The sequence below is a fragment of the Oxyura jamaicensis genome, chromosome 2 (genome assembly GCF_011077185.1).
Source record: "Oxyura jamaicensis isolate SHBP4307 breed ruddy duck chromosome 2, BPBGC_Ojam_1.0, whole genome shotgun sequence".
Taxonomy (NCBI): Eukaryota; Metazoa; Chordata; class Aves; order Anseriformes; family Anatidae; genus Oxyura; species Oxyura jamaicensis.
Window position 1 is genome coordinate 53382603 of NC_048894.1, and position 19285 is coordinate 53401887.

Sequence of the window (19285 nt, forward strand, 5' to 3'; positions counted from 1 at the left end):
ACCACCTATTTCATCTGGGGTCCTGCTACCACCTATTTCATCTGGGGAAATTGAATCTAATTTTAAGTTCTTCCACACTAGTTTAAAGAAAAACAAATAAGAAAATCGAGGAAGAGATAAATTAGTGACCAGCCTGTCTGCTCTTTAAGTCTCAAAGTTTAAGCACATACACATTACCATGGTTCTATTAAATTTACTTTATTAAGTTTAGCTCACTTCCTAGATGGCCACATAGAAAGATCCCCTTTTCCTAGGTAGCAGAGAACAGGAGGTTGGAAATGCATTGTAATCACTCAGAAAGGCAGACAAGTATGGGGAAAAGAAAAGAAAAAGTGAACAGCTGCAATGATTTGGGGTAGAAGAACATGGTGGGACCCTAAGCGTAAGAACAAGGAGTTTTAACTCACCGTGCAGGGCAACTGGCAGAGAGGTGAGAGCTTCAGAGAGCAAGGCAACAACAAGCCACAGGAATGTCTGTGCTTACAAGGAAACGACAGAACAAGTACTGGAAATACAACAGAGAAAACAATTAATTGGTTGAGATATATAATGTACGTGTGAGCTATCACTATGTATAGTAAGGAGATGCCTGTTTTCATAACAGAGCAACGCAGCTGGTCAGTCTTTTGAATACCCCATGCTCTACCTCCAACATGCACAAAACATTTACTGTAGCCAGCTCTTCCAAAAGCTGGAAGTAAAACCATGGTGGCATTTGTGTTCTGCCTGTTACCAGCCCTACTACTCCTTCTGGTTTCTCTCTGAATATGCCCAGTCCCCACTTCCATTTGTGACGCAGGCTATACCCACTTCTCTCCCTCATCAATCCCACACCTCGCTCACCTTTGCTCCGAAGCTTGCTTTTTATTTCTTTACCTCCAGCTACAGACCCCACATCTTCCTTTCTACCTTCCAAGCAATGACGTTCAGCTGCAGTACAGGACCACTCTTCTCTTAAATCACAGGCCAGGTACTGTAGAACAGGAAAAGGTAGCCCTTAATTTTTACAGTCTCATGGTAGTTCTCCCTATCACTCTCAAAAAGAAAGAGGTTTTTCTGCTTCCTTTTCTCTTATTAGACTTGTGCTAAATCACTACAGGGAGGAGCAAGAGCTCAGCTCTTAACCAGCGGGGATCCCACCTAAGAAGCTGGGTGAGGAAACCCATCAGAAAGGGACTAGTACTTCCATCTAGCTCCAGGTCTGGCCAAGCTGGTTGTTTTTATGAAAACAAACAAACAAACGAACAAAAAAGTGACACTTTAACAAATAAAAATGGAGCTGAAAATTATCCTGTACTGCCTGGAAAGAACAGTAAAAATGCAGAGGAAAAAGTGAGAAATATTTAGAAAACAGAACTTTGCTCACATGACTTGAAATTATCTAACAATCTGATAGATGGGAGAAGTAAGAGATATAAGGATATGTTCTTACCACACAGTTAACCCAGGCTGTTCGCTGATTTTTGTCTCAGGTACTTTAAGCTAAGGCTACCTGGCCAGGCTTGCAATAAAAACTTGTCTATGTGCATATATCGCCCATTCAGACTGTTTACCAAGCTAATTTACCTCCTTTTGTAGTGAATATAAGTTACTGAATTACTAATGGTCACCCAAAGCCTTCCCACAGCTTCAGAAGGACAAACTAGGAATGCCAATGCAATTTCTTCCACTATTTCCCAGGTGAGGATTTAGCTCCCTGCAGCACAAAGTCCTAGAAGGCTTTGTGATACAGAGAGGGAAGCACAGCGGTAGGCAGCCTGGTCAAGGGGTGGTCGTGTTGTCTGGCTCACCTTGCTAGACCAGCATGAGTAACATCCTGAGTCTTTTTTAGGATGAACTTTTCTCTTGAGCTTTTCCAGAGGGCAAGACGTTTTGTGAAACTAAGATTGAACTGGCTGAGCAACTGGATGATTCCTATCTACCCCTGGCATTCAGGGACCTCTACATCTCTGCTCTAAACCCCTCAGATGTCTCTGTGAGAGGTTATGAGCCCTTATCTCAGGCAGTATGGGGGGGGGGGGGGGGGGGGTGTTTGGAGCCTCCTGCTCGCATGGTGAAGAAATGGTCAGGGTAGGAAGCTTCAACACGTAGTCAAACTCCTCTGAGTGCAGGGCTCCGCGGGGAGTTTATGCTAAGCCCTGCACAGCCCGGCAGCTCCTCTGCTGCTCCAGGTGTCTCTGAGGTAGCTACAGCTGATCTGCATGTCACAGGGATGAGCTACCTGCATCTAATGCGTGCATGGGAAGGTTTTGGTGTCATGAGACCAACATGACAGGAGAGTAACTACAGGGGGGCAAGAAAAGGGAACCAAAATGGGTGAGTGTGCCCACCCAGTGCAACACACCTGCTGCCCAGGCCTCCCCCTGTACCAGGCATTTTCTCCAGGGTTGTACTGGACTTCCAGCAGGAAAGGCCGCCGGCTGGCATGCTGGCTGGCAGAGGAAGCACAGAGGGTAGCACAGCCTGCCATGTGGACAGGTTGGTCCCTTTTGCCAAGTCTCAGCTCTTGTGGACCAACCAAGCCACGTGTGCAGGTTGGTGGCTCCATGCACTGCCTCAGCAGGGACTAAAATTTGGCCCTTTGTATCACAGAATCACTGAATATCCTGAGTTGGATGGGACCCATAGGCACCATCGAGTCCAACTCCTGGCTCCATACAGAACTACCTAAAAATCAAGCCAAATTTCTGACAATTGTCCAAATGCTTCTTCAACTCCAGCCAGCTCAGTAACTGGGGAGCCAGTCCCAGTGCCCGACCACCCTCTGGGTGCAGAACCTTTCCCTAATCCCCACCCTAACCCTCCCCTGTCCCAGCTCCATGCCGTTCCCTCGGGTCCTGCCGCTGTCCCCAGAGAGCAGAGCTCAGCGCCTGCCCCTCCGCTCCCCTCGTGAGGCAGCCGCAGGCCGCCATGAGGGCTGGGCGCTCGCCCCGGCTGGCTGAGGCGCCGCCATTTCACCGCCCTCCTCCGTCCCCAGCAGGTGTCACCCTGCCCCGCGCCACGGCCAGGGGCGGCGTTTGCAGCCTGCCGGCCGCCTGCCCCCGAGCAAGGCGGGATAAACAAGTGCCTCGGCACCGCCAGCGGAGACATCAGGTGTTTATTTATGTATTTGTCCTTTTTTTTTTTTTTTTTTTTTTTTTTCTTCCCCAAGAATAGTAAGGGAAAACGCACCGCACACACAGTATGGAAATGAATGGTCCTTTCAGTCACTCACAGTTTCCTAAGATACTTAGCTAAATGATGTGGATTCCTTTACACAGTCACAAGGAAGAATGAGAATGTCACTAAGATAAATTAAAGGCAAATAAAATTATGGGTATATTATCAGTTAGCTTTTTCTCTTCTCCACATGAAGCCACACTAGCCATCTCCCTAGCAGCCAGGTTTTGCTCTGACGGGTTTGCATCTGTCTGAGGAAAAGGAAGTAATGCGTTTGTGTTCGTGTGAATGCACAGTCAGGTCCTTTGGAGACTGACACCTGTGTTTGTCTGGTGAGTTCATTCCTGGCAGGTAAGAGTGCTGCTGTAGTTCCTTTTTTGATGTGGTCAGAGCTGCTCCCTTCATGGCTATGTTTCTTTTCCCCTAGCATAGGATTTTGTACCTTTCTCTTGCCTTCCTCATCTGTTCCTCGGGCGCTGTTCTCTCTGACCCAGTTCTCTTTCCCTCCAGCATACAGAATCGCAAGTCTTTACCTTGTGCCTGCTGCACTGCAATTCTCTATATGCTGGAGGAGAATGTTATGTTTAAAGTACTGATCCTTTCTACTGGAGAACCAAATTTTCCCATTTCAAGGTGATGTGTGAACTTCTGGGGCAAACAGCTTTCTCACAAAAGGGAAGGCACAGCTGGCCACAACACCCTGTGACTCCAGGGAGCAAGGACATACACACCTGGACCAAGAGGGGCATTCTGAAATAAACCCCTCGTGTTCAATAGACAGGAGGAGCTGGCAGGAACTCAGATGCCTCCGATTTTGCAGTGTTTGAACTCGACATCCACACTGTAGCATCTTGCATAAGCCTCTGTTTTGTAAACAGCCTGTAGTGCTCAGCCAGCATGCCGCAGCAGCGCTCAGAAGCTCTATCTTGTGAAGCTGCACCGTTTCCCGATTTGCTCCATGCACACTTCTAATGCCACCTGGAATAATGAAACCGAAGTCAGTCCTTAAAGTTTTATACAGGCTTTGCTGTAGCTGTCTGCCTCTTTAAATGTACCTAAGACCAAGCCAAATTATTACATGGTGGGGGTAAAATTGTCCTACAAAAAGCGATGCTTTGGCATGAATTCAGACATCTTATTGCTAGGAAGGGCCATTAAATAATGTCACCTGACCTCCTATATATACAGAACATTGCATTTAATTACTGAGTGTAGTACTAAGGGTACAGAGGGATCTAAATGAAAAATCTGAATCAGGGCCCTTCAACCTCACTTCTTTTTTCTACGTTTATTTGACATTTCAAAACAACTTGGCTGCTTTTCAAGTGCTGTCAGAAGTGCTGTTTCCCTTTGAGGAGCCAGTAAGTTCTAATTTCAGGCAGCTCGTGAAGAGAAACCATCATTTCTCTTCCCAGCACTGGCCCAGCAACTACTGAGAAGAGACGTTAGTGATTGCATAAGCAGCTACTGAAGAAATCCCAACCCGTAGAAGACTCCCAGGTCGTAATGCACAAGGGGAAGTCTGGGGGCAGAGGGCATAGGGAGAGGGCAGGATTCATGAGGAGGGAGGGCTGGATACTGGAATGCTTTAGGACATAGAAGCCTCTGCTGCGCAACCCCGCCCAGAATAGGAATAACAAAAATATTTTCCTCCTTCTCCTTTTGAAAAAAAATCAAAGCATTTGATAAAACAAAGACGCAACTTTTACAAAGTAAAAACGGTAACAATCACGCGCAGCAGGGACTCGGTTTAGCTCAGAGAATTCCCCCTCTTTCCCTGTTGTCTTGCAGATTAGGGAGGCACAGGATAAAGAGATCTTGTCATGGATATTAATGGAGCTCTCCTGCCGAGATAGCGTACATAAGCTCCGGTCCCAGCCTCCCTGTTGCCATGAAGCAGCTAGCTCCGGAGATGTGTTTCCAAACAAGTTGATAGAGGCTATCTCAGGGAGGGTGAGGACAGAGCAGGGTACGAATGTCCTACCCGGCTGCGTGACCCACGAGTGCCCTCACTCACGGCTACCCCATTAACGCTTCTGCCTGGGATTTTATTTTGTTCAGTGATTTGTTCTGAAATAAAGACCTGACGGATATACAAGCAGCAGAATGGGCTTCCTCTCTGCAAGCACTTTCCCACTCTGCTTTGTTTTCTCTTGTTTCTTCAGGGTTTTTTCTTTAACAGGCCATTTCTCATCCTCAATACTTCACATCTCTGGCAGGTGCTATATCCATTCTTCCTCTCTGGCAGTTTTAGGGCAAGAAATGCTTTTGTTTTGGAGGAGAGGAAAGTGAGAGAACGAAAATGAGGAAGATAAATAAATTCAGCAAGAGTTTTACAAAGACAGCATAGAGAAAAATTTCTCTGTTCCAGGTGAGAGTATTTAGTGTGTTGTGGCAACATGTAGTGCCTGGCTACTACAGTATGCTGATATGACTGCTTCCTTTGTTTTGATCCTATTTATATTTTGGAAGATAGTAAGGCCAGCTAGTGATATAGAAGTTGATGATTATTAGCAATGACATCTCTATCTTAGACTAGTCATACTTAAAAATCAAATGTATAGATCCAGCTGCAGAATTGCAAAATGTAGAAAGTCCTATAAGACACTAAAAATTTCCTTCTGACGTCGTACTCTAGCATGGCTGTGAGAGCCATCACCTTTCCTGTTACACTGCCTGGATGCCTAGAGCTAGAGACATGAACTATTACAGTAGGAGTTACAGTGCCAGAGCTCTCAGGCTAGGACTGCAAGGGATCAAAATCCTCAGCACAGCATTATGCTGTGGCTTCATCTTTGCGTTGGGAAAACAAACATGCCTGGGCCAAATGGAAAGGAACACCAGCAACCATCTTATTAAATTCTCTCTTCACCAGAACACATGTGCATCTGTACATGGGAGTGGTCCTTGACCCAGAATATCATCTGAATTGTGATTGGGAGCTGCCTGAGAAGTGATAGTCAGCCAATCTGAAAACTACCAGAGACTTCTGACAACGTAATTTCTGACAATTCAGTTCATATTCAGAAACCTTCCTTGCCACTGTTTAAACTGCTAGAGTGAACACTGTGTGGAACTGTTTTCCCCACATTTCTGATCACTATGATATTCTGTCTTCTATCCTCTGTATTATGTCCCTTTGTGTACACTGCCAAGAGACTGAATTATTCCATGATTTGACACTTACTGAGTATAAATAAGCTATTTTTGTTTAAAAATAGTCATATTAAGTACTAAAAATAGTCATATTAAGTCCAAAATTCTTGACATACCATGCTTTTATCACCACAACCCTAGCAATCAATATGTCTCATGCTTTACATATTCCTTTTCCCCTAAATGTTCCTGAAGGATCACCCCTTTGCAAAGGCAGTTGAGCCTGCCTTTGGGAACGCTTGTTCACTGCAGCAGGTTGGCAGGCAGAGGAAAGGCTGGTAAAAGAGAAGGCTTTCTAACAGATAGCCCTCGTGAGCAAGGAAGCCAGTGGAAAAGAAGTGCTCCCTAGCAGTTAAGCTGCTCCTTGCCATATCCATGCCTCTCCTAGGATATTAGAGTTCAGAAGAAAAAGATACTTCATGATCCTATAAGATACAAGCACTAGATGGAGCAGCGGGCAAACTTCTGGACTCTTTCATTGCTTATATTCAACCCATGAAGTTACCAGATAGCCCACTTGGAATTTGAGCTGTCAAGCTAACTCCAGATCAGTATTTTGTAAAGATGCAGGCATGCCTTCTGTAGGGCTCCCATCTGAAACTATTAGGCTTTGTTACAAGACATTTTGGATTCAGTACGATTACTGCTGATAAATAAACAGAGGCCACATTCTGAGATACATTCTTAGATGTTTGTACCTACTTCTTTGCCTAACAGTGTTAACCAAGATATACTCCTTTTCAAGATTTTCACTAAAAGTCTTAATTCCAGTGTCATTAGATTGCTGAAGCTTCAGTCAACATAAACAAAAGAAGAGAAAAAGTTACCTTGTTGGAGGCGAAAAAGTATATTGTTAGATAACAGCCTCATGATTCTTGAGGTAACTTGGAGGGAGAGCGAGGCCTGATGTATATAGCTTTTAATCATTTGGGAATGCCACTGTGAAATTTGGCTTTCTTTAAAGAACAACAAAATAGAAAAGGACAGAGGATATTTCCGCCTCTTCTCTTGACAAAAACAATCTTTGTAATGTCAACCAACAGCTAATACTGAGCTTATCACTCCTTCCACTGTGCCCTGCTCTCCCACCTCTGTTCCCTGTTCTGGCTTCTCAAGCTAACACCCTTTGGAGCTGACTGAATAATGGACTTTTCACTTCAGGCTCTGCATCAAATAAATGAAAAAAGATCATGTGGGTTGGATAAGGAATTATTCAATTTAGCTTCAAGACCCTGGATTTTTAAATCTCACTGTAAAAATGAAAGACGGTCACTTTTAAAATGAAAAGTTAAGCTGGTTTGTTTATAAATTACACTTACCAGGTCTTACCCTTTCTCGCTTTTTCCCCTATAGACTATTTATCAAAATTGGTAGCACCCCAGTTTGCCAAATTCATGGCAAATGGTTTTAGTTTTCCAGAGACTGCAGATGTCCCTTGCCAGATTACAAAGGAAATAATAGAATATAAAATGCTTATTTGAGAGATATTTGAAGAATTACTCATGTCAGCAGGTGGGTTTAAACATACGTACAAACATTTATATTATCAGAAAGCTGATGGCAATCCCGAATTCTTATTTTTTTTCCTCACTCTTCCCTTTTCTAATGTGCTCCTAAATTCATCCAATGAATTTAAAATCCATCAGTCTGAGTTTATACCTAATGCATGCTCCCAAGAGGCAGGAAAGGATTATAGCTTGGTTAGGAGGACTTGAAAAAATGTTTTGTTTATGCATGTAAAGCTGTTTGTTAACTAAATTTAAGCATCAGCAGGCTAATGGCTGTTGTCTGACTGCAGAAACAATTTATTTTATATTTTAAGACCAAAGTAGCATCATGCTACATCTCTCTGTATCCCCAGCGGCATCTCTCGAGAGACATGTCAGTGATTTCTACTGCAAGGAAGAACCATCCCCAGCCCTAACAGCAATTACTGCCTCGTTCACCTTGTTCCCCTTCTTGCCCTGACCCTTGTGGTCACGGCTATCAGCAGCAGCAGAACGATGCTCAGGCAGCATACAGTGATCAGGTAGCTCATTCTCACCTCATCCAGCACAGGTACCACAGACAGGCACTGAGGAGGACAGCCAAGCTGAGACAGACAGACTTCTCTGTCTGTACCCATAAGCTGGCCCTGATCTGAGGTGTGATGGCAGTATGTGCTAACACGTGACAGCAGACATACTTTCGTAGTATATGCAATGTATCCATGCTAAAGCCTAGCCAGGGGAGGTTTCAAAATATGCAAAGGAATGCTAACATCACACCTTAAATCCTTCTCCAGACACACGACCAAAAGCACTATTAACCTGAGCGCCAAAAGCACTTGACGTTGGAAGGAAATCCCATGCAGAAGTGGCTAGATTCACAGAAAAAGACCTCAAGTTACACAAATCTGAACATCAATGTTAATCAAGAATGGGAACATCACTGTCACATAATGGGGAAAAGCAACTTGCAGGTGGTAATGAACACTGGTAGCGTTTTTGAGAGTAATTACTCTGAGGTTGAAATTAGGAATGGTAATCACCGAGACTGTTCTAAAGAAGAGAGGAGCATAGGATGTTAGCAGAGAAAAGTTTTAAGTTTGTTACTATTTTAATAATGATTCATAGAACACATTAATAATTATTTGTATTTGTATAGAGGCTTTCATCAAAGTCTCGCTACAGAAAGACCTAGCTGATTTTATGGAAAGAACTGCACAGATTTTGTGGACATGCACAATAAATACCAAACCACTTTCACCCACTTTTCCGTTGGCTATACAGGAGACAAATCCATTTTCCATGATATCACTTGTCTGCAAAATTGCAGACCCAGATGGAAACAGGATTATGCTAACGCAGGGACGACATACACCACATTCTGTGTTTGCTTAACACACACATTGTTGTGGTGTGCTCCTATTTCACATGGCGATGCTCTGAATTATGGTAAGGTACTTTAACTAAAGCTTTTCTACATGAAGAACAAGTTTAACATTTCTTGAACTTGGAAGTCATGCACTTATTTAGCAATGTGTTATTTTGCTTGGTGGAATAACGAAAAGTAGAAGCAAAACCAGGCTGCTTGCACTTTCTGGCATCCTTTGTAGTGCTGTCATCAAAGTGATGCTGTGGCAAGAGGGATAGCTCAAGCACATCACCAAGCTTTGAAACAATCTATGCCATTACATGAAAGTTTCCATGAAGCCCCAGTGACTGTATAATTGTCAAATGTGAATTGGTTGAAAATGCAGTATTTCTAGTAATGCCACTGCAAAGAGTGTGAAATGTTGTCCACTCCTCCTCCTCAAGCATTAATAAAACCAAAGTACAAAATCCCAATGCAACAACAGGTGAAAGAGAGCCACAAGACAGAATAAAACTCTGCTGAACAACAAGTAATGATGATGTTGTATTAAAAGTTCAGATTCAATGCATCCTGGAATAAGAATATACTAAAATAACCCATGGATTCATTTTCTGGTAACATGAAATGTGACTTATTTCAGCATGTTTTCACTATGGCTATCTACTCAATGGAGTCAAAATGATTTGGCTGATTGCTGTCAGCTCTGTCCTGTAATTCTCAGGAGACAACAGTCCTGTTCTCCCAAAGGGCGGCGGCGTGTGCAAAGCAGGAGGATTTGAGCTTTGCTCCTCTTTTCTTTTCTTCTTTTTTCTTTTTTAACTCTGCTTTTCTTAGGGAGAGCAAAACAGCTGTTGTACTATTGTGATCCTGCCAGAAGGCTGTGATGCTGGAGAATGCAGGCTGAAGCTCCGTCAGTTCGTACCTAGCAACATGTACGCTCTGCATTTCATATTAGCTAGTTTAATATGATTATGGGACTTTGTTTTCTCACCACTGGAGCATATTTTTTATTTCAGAAGAGGAGCACAGGTATTGCTGTTCTGCCTAGATGACTCTTGGGAACTTTCTTTAACATCTAAAGCCGTTTTCTGGCAAGCAACTTGTTCTCTAACAACAACAGGCTGGGAGTTTTGATAGATCCATTTAGTCTTTTGAGAAACAACTAAATTCTGTGGGTTAACTTGTCTTCTTTTACCATCTAAGGAATATTGGCAGGCTGCAACCATTTTCCTCTGTTAGCCCTTGAAATGATTCTTCATGCTTTTGTCACATAATTAAAATTAGATTATTGCAACTCCCTGCTGGCTGGCCTTAGAGCTTTGTAAACACTCCAGCTGGCCCATAGGTTCGTAGTGAAAAGGATGCTCTAAGCATATTCTTTCTTTGTCCTCTCTTCTCTCATCTGTGTTGAAATCACTGCACTTGCTAACTGCCAGCAGAATGTATTTGGTTATTGCTTTCTAAGGGCAGTAAACATAATGTCAGAGACATTATGTGCCAAAGTCTCTCTCAAGCTTTGCTTGAAAGAGTCTGCATGCAAGAGCTTTCAATCTATTTTCTCTTTGTCGGTGAGGTCTCTCTCTGCTGAAAAGGAGAAGGGAAAGAAGGGGGAGGGAACAGAGGAGCACAGGCTCCCTGAACACCACATACAAATGGAAAATGCATATAGCAACATGATTTCAAAACCAGGGGCTGTCTTTCTCTGACTACCATGTAAACACTGTGGATGTTATGCAGTTACTTCTCCTGTGACAAAATGACTCCATTTCCCCCCAAAGATGAAAGCCATTTTGAAATGACAGCATCTGCCACTACAGCTAGGCTTTCTGAGTTCAGTAGGCTGCTTCCCTGGCTGACTTCTTTTTATGTCACATTTGCTTATGGACCATTACTCCCACATTCACATCCAACCACTCCTGTCTTATAAATCTCGTATGTAACACTGTGATTGTGTGAGATCTGCTTGATGAGCTTGTACGGATTATTGTACTAAAGTTCTCAAGAGCCTGAATGACTAATTGTTAAGGAGAGAGAACAATGCGGGGAGAATAGCGCTTTAAAAGTAAGTAATACTAATGGCATAGCTTGTGCTTGGACATGATTGTTTGTCTGTCACATGTACAGATCAGCTCTTAGTGTCCTCTGGTTTTATGGGCCTATAACCTCTCAGCTCTGTGATCTGCTAGGGAATTACTTATTTTGCTGAAGGAGAATTACTAAGGGTGCAGATGCACAAACAGGCAGTAAAGCTGGCTGTATTGAACTCCCTGTAACTATCAGAGCCTCATCGCCTTTGCCGAGCCAAGAGTACATTTCTTGGGATCAAGTTTTAACGTAGTCTTGGCCAGGCAGTGTTATGAAATGGTGACTATGGACGCAGAACCACCATAGTAAGATTGTAAAAGAGGAATATTCCCTTTTTTGTGTTTCACATTGTCACTCATATTAATGATTTGTGTTCCGGCATAGTAAGCTCTCTGGCCAGTCACTTTTTCTGTGCTTTTTGCTCCCTAGTCCTTTGGGCACCGATATTTAATTATGCAGTGATGTTACTAGCCATGGCCTTGATTTTAAATCCCATGGATGCGTTTCCAGAATGGCTACTCCCCCATCCAGCTGAAAGTAGGAGAGCTGCAGGTCTTTGGCAGCTCTACAAATCAAGACTGCAGCTCCTAGAAGAAGTCTGAAAACAGTTGATTCTCACACTCAGCTTCCTGCCACGGTGCAGTTTGTGACTGCTGGCAGCCACAACATAACATAAGCTTGGTTTCTTCTTTCCCTGCCCCACTGGGGCTTTTCCTAACATAAATACGTTACCGTGTGTAAGCAAGTGCGCAGCGCCCCGGCTAACGCAGAGAACAGATCTCCTATGACAGAGAGAGCAATTGCAGGGCTCTGCTGCCTTCCCAGTGCAAACATCTCCGCTGGGGACCTGCTCCACCGCACTGCTGGCATGCCACTGCCTTTGAGCAGGGACGGTGCCAGCCTCCCAGACAGCCGGGAGTACGCGATGCCAAGACGCCATGTATCAGGGCCTGTGCATGTGTCAAGGACAGGTTTCCCAGCCTGAAATGTCAAAGCAACTGTTTTTCCCTCAGGAGGTGCATTTGTCTCCGCGGTGAAGAAAATGTATTATCACAAGTGTTGCCTTTCAGCTGAGAGCTGGCTACAGACTAAACAGGCACTGAATCCAGCAAAGTCTCAGCACCCCCCTCTTCAGAAACATTCAGATCTTCAGATGATTTTCTTCCAGCAACCAGCCTGCTTCCAAAAGGAGTGAGCTGAATACTGACCAACGCAATCCATGCCTCCAGACTTCACATGTCAATTGCTTGGAAAGCAACACTTAACATTTCTTCTACCAAGGATGACTCTCAAACCTAGCGTCCTTGTTAGCCATTTTCAAATGTTTTCTGGTCATGACCCCATTTCAGACTGGGACTCCACTTCTGATGAGCCCTTGACCCCAAATATTGGCACGGAAAAATGGCTTCTAACTAATGGCTCTGTACTTCGCTCCTAACTTTACAGACCCTATGCAGAGATGAAACCCCTACTTTCAGACGAAGGGATGTGGAGCACGGCAGCTTGCTTCAGCCAGCTGCTGGGGGCTCACAGAGGGCTGTGCCCTGCTGCTGCCGAAGGCCTGAAGGCATGATGAAAGCTCAGCTGAGAGTTGCTCCTGACCACGCACCAGCTCTGTTCTGGGTCTCAGCTGTTGACTGCAGTTGAATTAGTTCCTGCTGCAAGCTGGAGGAGCCAGGTCCTGTGGTGTAGTTCTCAGGTGAAGCTTAAGCCATGGTATGATGGCTCAGAAACGCAGGCTTGTGGAATAGAAAACAGAAGGTTGCGTAGAAGGAGGTGGATACTTCGCCGCTGGATTAAAATTGCGAAAGAAGAAAATCTCCAGTTATCTTTCACAAGTAATTTCACATTAATTCTCCTGTGTTGTTGTGATCATGTTTCTCTCTTTCAAAGTAACAGGAGGGAGGATGGTGTGGGTTCTTTTGTTTCCTTTTTTTAAAAACAAAATGATGACATGTGGGCAGTTACTCAACCAAAGCCTCACATCCCTAATAGAAGCCTGCCTGACCATAACTTGCATATTCCAATTTTCATTCACAGGCAAAGACTTATCTATTGTACAAGTATTTTTACTCTCTCTTAATCAAAATACAAATTCTAGTTTAACTTAAAATAGAAACGTCAGAAACACTTGACATGACTTGCATGCCTGTCAACAAGTGATAATCAAATTTCCATGCCATACTAAAGTTGACCAGGAGACATCTCTCTCTCTTTCTTTCTTTCTTTTTTATTTTTTTAATTTCTTTATTATTTCATTTTTATTTCATTTTTTAAAATTTATTTATTTTAAGAAAAAAAAAACAGCCTATCTGGCTTCCATATCATATTGAATTTCTGAAACACAATGGGAGTTTTTTCTTTTTTACAAAGGACTTAAAAGGAGTAGGAGCAGTTAAAGGGATGTCTGCTGAAGCTGGGACAAGGGTAGGAGGCACACTTCTTTTTGAAACAGCATACGCGCAGTGTTACTGAAACCTAAAGAGCAGAGGGGGGATTATTTCTTTGCTTTTTCTGTTTATTTATCATGTAAATTCAGTTTCCCTTGTATAAATATTTAGCTTCTCCCTTTCTCTCTGAAAATCAAACAGCAGCAGGGGTAGAAAAGCACAGAATGCAATTGTAAAATTGGCATCGCTGTAGATTTGTGCAGGTTTGGGAACTGAAACAATTTTTAATGCATTTGTTATGAAATTACAAATATTATTTACAAATGGAATGGAAAGAAATAACACAGTTGCAAAAGGAAACTTCAGACAGAGAAATTTTGTTTGAAAGAAAACAGTGATAATGCAGTAATGCTCTTCAGAAGAAGGGAAGATAAAGGTGTAAAGAAGGAAAAGTTATTCCAGTCACTTTCAGCATAGGCTTCCTCTGGAAGCCTTTGCCAAAATCCGAGAGCATGTTCCAGCAATATAAACAAATAGGCCTGTGCAGTATGTGGTTAAAATTATCAATGTCTCACTAGCTTGTGATCCAGACTAAGCAGGGCATTAAAAAATCCCAAAGAGCACAGCATCTTCTATTCCTGAAGAGACCGAAAGGGTACACTGACATAACAGTTTCCAACAGCTGTCATAACAGCGTGCACGGGGTCATGCTGGAGCTGATGGACAACAGCCTCGTGCACACAGAGCGCTGGAGCCACGCTTCATGGGGCTGCATGCTTCCAGGTTCTGGTTACTCTGTACAGTATATCACCGCTTAATCCTTCTGGGATTGTCTGGGCCCTCCTCTGAGGAGTTCTCCAACATGCCCTTTTCTGGCTTTGCCAAGGCAGAGGAAAGCCTGTCCCTGCCTCCTTCATCTGATTTTGCCTGGTTCGGCTTCTGACACAAAAAGGCCCTCCTCACCCAGAGGTGTGGTGAGATGTGGAGAGGAGGACTTCTTTTCCATGCCTATTGCATTATTTGGGGGTGTAAAAGTTCCAAATCCCTGATAAATACAGCACCGACAACAGAAGCAGCTAGTTGTCATGACATCGCTGCTCTTAAGACACGAACTTACTGGGTTAAAAACTGAGACACTTCTTATTTATTTGAACAATCTCCCACTAAGTTCAACGCAACTGTACTCAGAGGAAACTACAGTGAGGACTACAGAACAGAAAAGCTCAAAATTATCAAATTACCATCCTGAAGGGCTCCTGCTGGGAGAGACACTGTGCTTGTTCCCCTGGGACAGGATGAGGAACAGGACAGAGACAGACCTGGTGCCCCTCCTTGCCTAGCTCTAGCTCCTTCACTCCAGCGCTGGGGAGTCTGCTGCTGCTCCCTGAAAAGCCCCTCCATGCAACATACAACACTTGGGCACACAAAAATGAAGAGAAGTTGCCCGCAGACACAGCAAAGTAAGGAGAGCGGATACCAGGCCTCCAGACCTGGTGGATATTCCATGATAAATGCTGCAGGAAGAGGCCTGAGTCTCTTAGCTGACTGGGCCTACTCCCCCAGCAGCACATCTTCAAGGGGGGTGGTCTGCACCAGCAGCCTCCCTCACCAGGTGTTGCCTTGGTGAAAAGAGATAGGAGGCCCAAATGGCATAGATTTTGCCATGGGAAGTTTGCAGAAACAGTCTGAGGATCTCTTAAGTGTTACCTGTGGATTCCCACTGCAGGTGACAGGTGAACTCTGAAGATCAGGTCCCCCTTTTCTGTATGCAGCTGAGGCATCCAGAGCCTGGGGCTCTGTAAGCCTAAGAAAATGGCAAAGACCATGTAATTTCTGGGTGGAGAAAGGGAGAACTGCACCTCAAAGAAGCATAGGTGCATAATAAAGTAATAATATATTAAAAAAAAAAAAAAAAGACAACAACTTTTTCTTGTAGAAAAAGTACCACCTGCATTCTGACTGTTGTATTAAATAAAATAAAATAAAATAAAATAAATGCAATGCAAAACCCATATTAAAAAAAAAAAAAAAAAGACATTGAAGAAGGCCAGAAAAGGTGTCGAATGTGTGATACAAAGTATGGTCTGAAAAAATGTGAGAGGAGTATGGATGGATGATGATGATAAAGGTGTTAAAGAAACAACCAGTTTTCTGGTTAGTCTTTGCAAATGGCAATTTGTGTCATTGTCATTTTTGAGATGCTTCTGGACTTTCCTCTTTCTGTTCCTCCAGTTTCAGCTCTCCCTTGCTACCTTGACACTGGACAACAGGCTAATGCTCCCTGATGTGCCAAATGTGTAGAGAACCATTTGCATAGGCCATGCTCTACTGGAGGGGATGAAACCTCAGCAGAGCAGCAGGAATGGTAAATGCCTTAACCTTTTCCTCTTGACTCCCTCTCCCAACCTGACAGTGTGATTGTGTGTGCAAGGCAGAACTAAGAGCTGGGACAACACAGAGCCAATGGGTGTAGAACTCATATTCTCTGCAAATGACGCTGAGTAGCTGAAAGACCTTTGGCACCTTTCTATAGTGAAGCTTTCAAGAGAATTTCCTGCAGAAGAGAACTGCGATGCTGTAAATTATACATCCTGCATGCTTAATTTGCATACTTCCAGGGGAAAAAAAAATAAAAAATAAAAAATAAAAAAAAAAAATAAAAAACTGCTTTAGGACATTATAAACTGCATGTGCTTCAACAATTTCACTAGCTCTAGCATCATCATCAACAACAACAACAACAAAAAAAAAGACAAAAAAAAAAGAAGAAAGAACTGCAGAGAACAACTTACAGAGGCTGGGGATTACTGGAAGGAACATGAAACCATGAAAGGTGTACATGCCCACATTTTCTGTAATGCTCACTGCAACTGCAAAATAAGTAACTGGCCACTCCTAAATATGACTAATGTTTTAACAACTTAATAACTTACTTCCACTGGAGTCTATGAAAATGAGATCAGAACAAAATGCTGTTTAATGCAGAAATGCTCACGATCTGCTGTCAGCTGCAGTAAACTATTTCAGCACACGTGTGAGTCTAAGCGCACACAGAACTCTGTTGAATGCAGAACAACGCTAAAAGCTGTGTGCTCACACTGACTGCTTTGCTGAAGTAGGGTCTCCATCTGTCTGCACAGAGCTGCACATCCAAAGTCTTCGCAACTTCACTTTGCAGCCATTAGTTTTGGCCCCACGGGAAGCTATTTATAAATATCTGAATTAATTAAATCAACTCTGTACAGCAGAAAAAGGAATCAACTTAGTATGGTGGCTATGGCAACAAATATTTCCTGGATGTAGTTTTGCTGCTAATCAGCAATGGCCTCCCCACATTCCTAACGATGGCAAAAGTTGTTGGGCTTTTTTTGTTTGTTTTGTATTGAATGTGTTCCTACTTAAGACAATAAATGTGATGTCTGAGTATTTTAGATGAAGATTCCTTTCCAGTAGTACTTCATTTCATTAAAAATTATTAGGAATTTGAAACTGGGATCCGTGATTTTCCCATCTTCTTTCCCCTTCCTATCTCTCACTGGTGCGGTGAAAGTCTCCACTTCACTGCAAGAATCCATGGGCTCTGACTCTGCATTTTGTTACTAGAGTGACCCCTTCACCTCTGAGAGCATGACTAGAAAAAATGACGGCACGAAACACCCTCTTATTTTCAACAGGCAGTCTTGGCTGACCGCTGTGTCCACACTAGGCAAAAATAGAAAATAAAAAGGTGCTGACACTTTGCCAGGCGCCATCTGCAAAGTACGCTCCTGGCCATGTCAATCACAAAAACGAGACCCTACGTGCAGCACATGGTAGAAATATCCAAGTCATGTCTGTGCGTAGTCACTGCACTTGCCAAAAGCGTCCACAACCTCCTTGGAGTTTTGTGAATGCCACGCTGTGTGGATTGAGAGCCTTTGGTGGGCTGTGGATATCTTGGAGGATTTCCTGAGCTTGTCTGCTCTTTGGTGGAACCGGAAGATACCACGAGGTTGTGTGAGCTTTCTTTCTTTTCACTTCTTCATTTCTTTTATTGAGTAGATAAACCAACATTTTAAAGATGGTTTCAAACAAACACGAGTCTTGCCCATTGCTAAATGAGATGGCACATCCAGGACAGGTCCATGGTTTCACTCTGCTTTTACTTTCCTGTTCTTTTAAATAGCAGCCTTAGAGTTATGTGGTCAGAGTGTCTGTCTGTCCAGATACTGCTTTCCCTCCCTTTAATCACTAGGTAAATCCATAGGTCAGTGTCAAACAAATGCAGCAAAGGAGGTCAGTTCCCACAATTAAGGTCATACAAATTTCATGAAAACAGGCTGCTGGTAGGGAAAAGAGATCCTTGCCGTACCCTGACTGTTAGGAAAGTTAGATCACTGTCTTGTTAGACAAGAATCTGCATCGGGGCTGGGGTAGGCGGTGAAAAAGTACACGTGCTTATGATTGCCGCAGTTCTGGGAGAAGCTTCAGCGGAAACCGATGCCTTTTTTAGGCACTGGTATCAATCACTTGGAAGAGAGGGGTTTGTATGAAATCAGCCTTCAGAAGCCTCTGTGCCTGACATTGCCAGTCTTACATGGGCAATGAAGTGGTTAATATTCACCTTTAAATGCCTTTCCACTGTTTTTGGTATCTATTCAAATATGTGGTTTTAGACTGAGATCCCACTCCAAGCATATTTGTTTATCTGCATATTATAATTACTACGTGATATCTTGGAGAATAAGAGAGGAACCTGTTTAGGCAAGAGGTGCGTTAGGTTTGTAAACCTGGAGGCACACCTTTCACGTGACCAAAACTGCAGCAGAGCCAGATGGAGATGCCGGAGGAGAGGAAACGCGTGGTTAGTCTCTGATTTGCAAACTCACTGCATTCATGGCTGAGCTTTGGGGTTTGGTTTTTTGTGTGGGGGGGGTTTGGTGGTTGTTTTATTTTTTAATCTATTGGAAGAAACTTAGGCTAGCAAAAGAGCTATTGAAATAAGGTGTTCAGAAAATCAGTAACAAAACGCTGGAGCTGCCAGAACTACCCTCCCTCTGATCTTCAGCTTTCAAGCCCCTCCTGACCCCAGTCACCTTCTGGGGACAGCGAAGAGAGCAAAGGAAACTTGTGACCTCTCACCCACACCGGCCGCACGGCAGCAGGACCAGCACATCAGCCCCGGCTGGTTTCCGAGCTCACGGCTAGGCTCTTGGCAATAGATTATCTTTATTTTACAGTCTTTAAAAAGCAAGTATTTCTAGTAAAATTAAATGCTGTCGGACCTGTCCTGTATTAAAGAAGGAGCATTTCCATGTGCAAGTAAGAGGTTCATAAAAATGTGAAGTCTTTTAAGGTCGGAAAGCTTAGTAGGACAGGGAACTGAGAGGTACTTCCAGCCCCAGTGTGGCTGTCTGTTAGTGGGGTGGCAGCCACAATGTAAGGTTATCTGACATTTTGCTTTAGAATGCACATGCTGTTTAAAAAAAGAGTAATGAAAATGAAAATGTAAATAAATGCAAAGGAATCCTGGGGACACAAGAAATCAACAAAACCATTCCATGAAAAATACACACCTATTGCTCCATATTGTGGTACTGACCATATATATATGCTAATTCTTCTAGGCCTCATTTGCTAACAGCATGGAAACTGCCATC

General features: G+C 43.4%; 1 protein-coding gene across 6 annotated transcripts in view; it reads left to right on the forward strand.

Moving 5' to 3' along the window:
* Positions 1 to 16290, forward strand: part of STMND1 (stathmin domain containing 1) — a 24542-nt gene extending 8252 nt beyond the window's left edge. Inside the window, exons 4-5 of one of the 6 annotated variants that reach the window (XR_004748011.1) lie at positions 15879 to 16011; positions 16082 to 16289. Coding sequence is in view for 5 of the 6 variants with exons in the window: in XM_035316768.1 (XP_035172659.1) it covers positions 883 to 1089 (207 nt within the window). In the remaining variant the exon portion in view is untranslated. Of the gene's footprint in view, positions 1 to 882; positions 1227 to 12424; positions 13189 to 15878 lie in introns of those variants that run through there. The other 5 variants (XM_035316769.1, XM_035316770.1, XM_035316768.1 and 2 more) reach the window with 5 other exon arrangements.
* The last annotated feature ends 2995 nt before the right edge of the window (positions 16291 to 19285 follow it).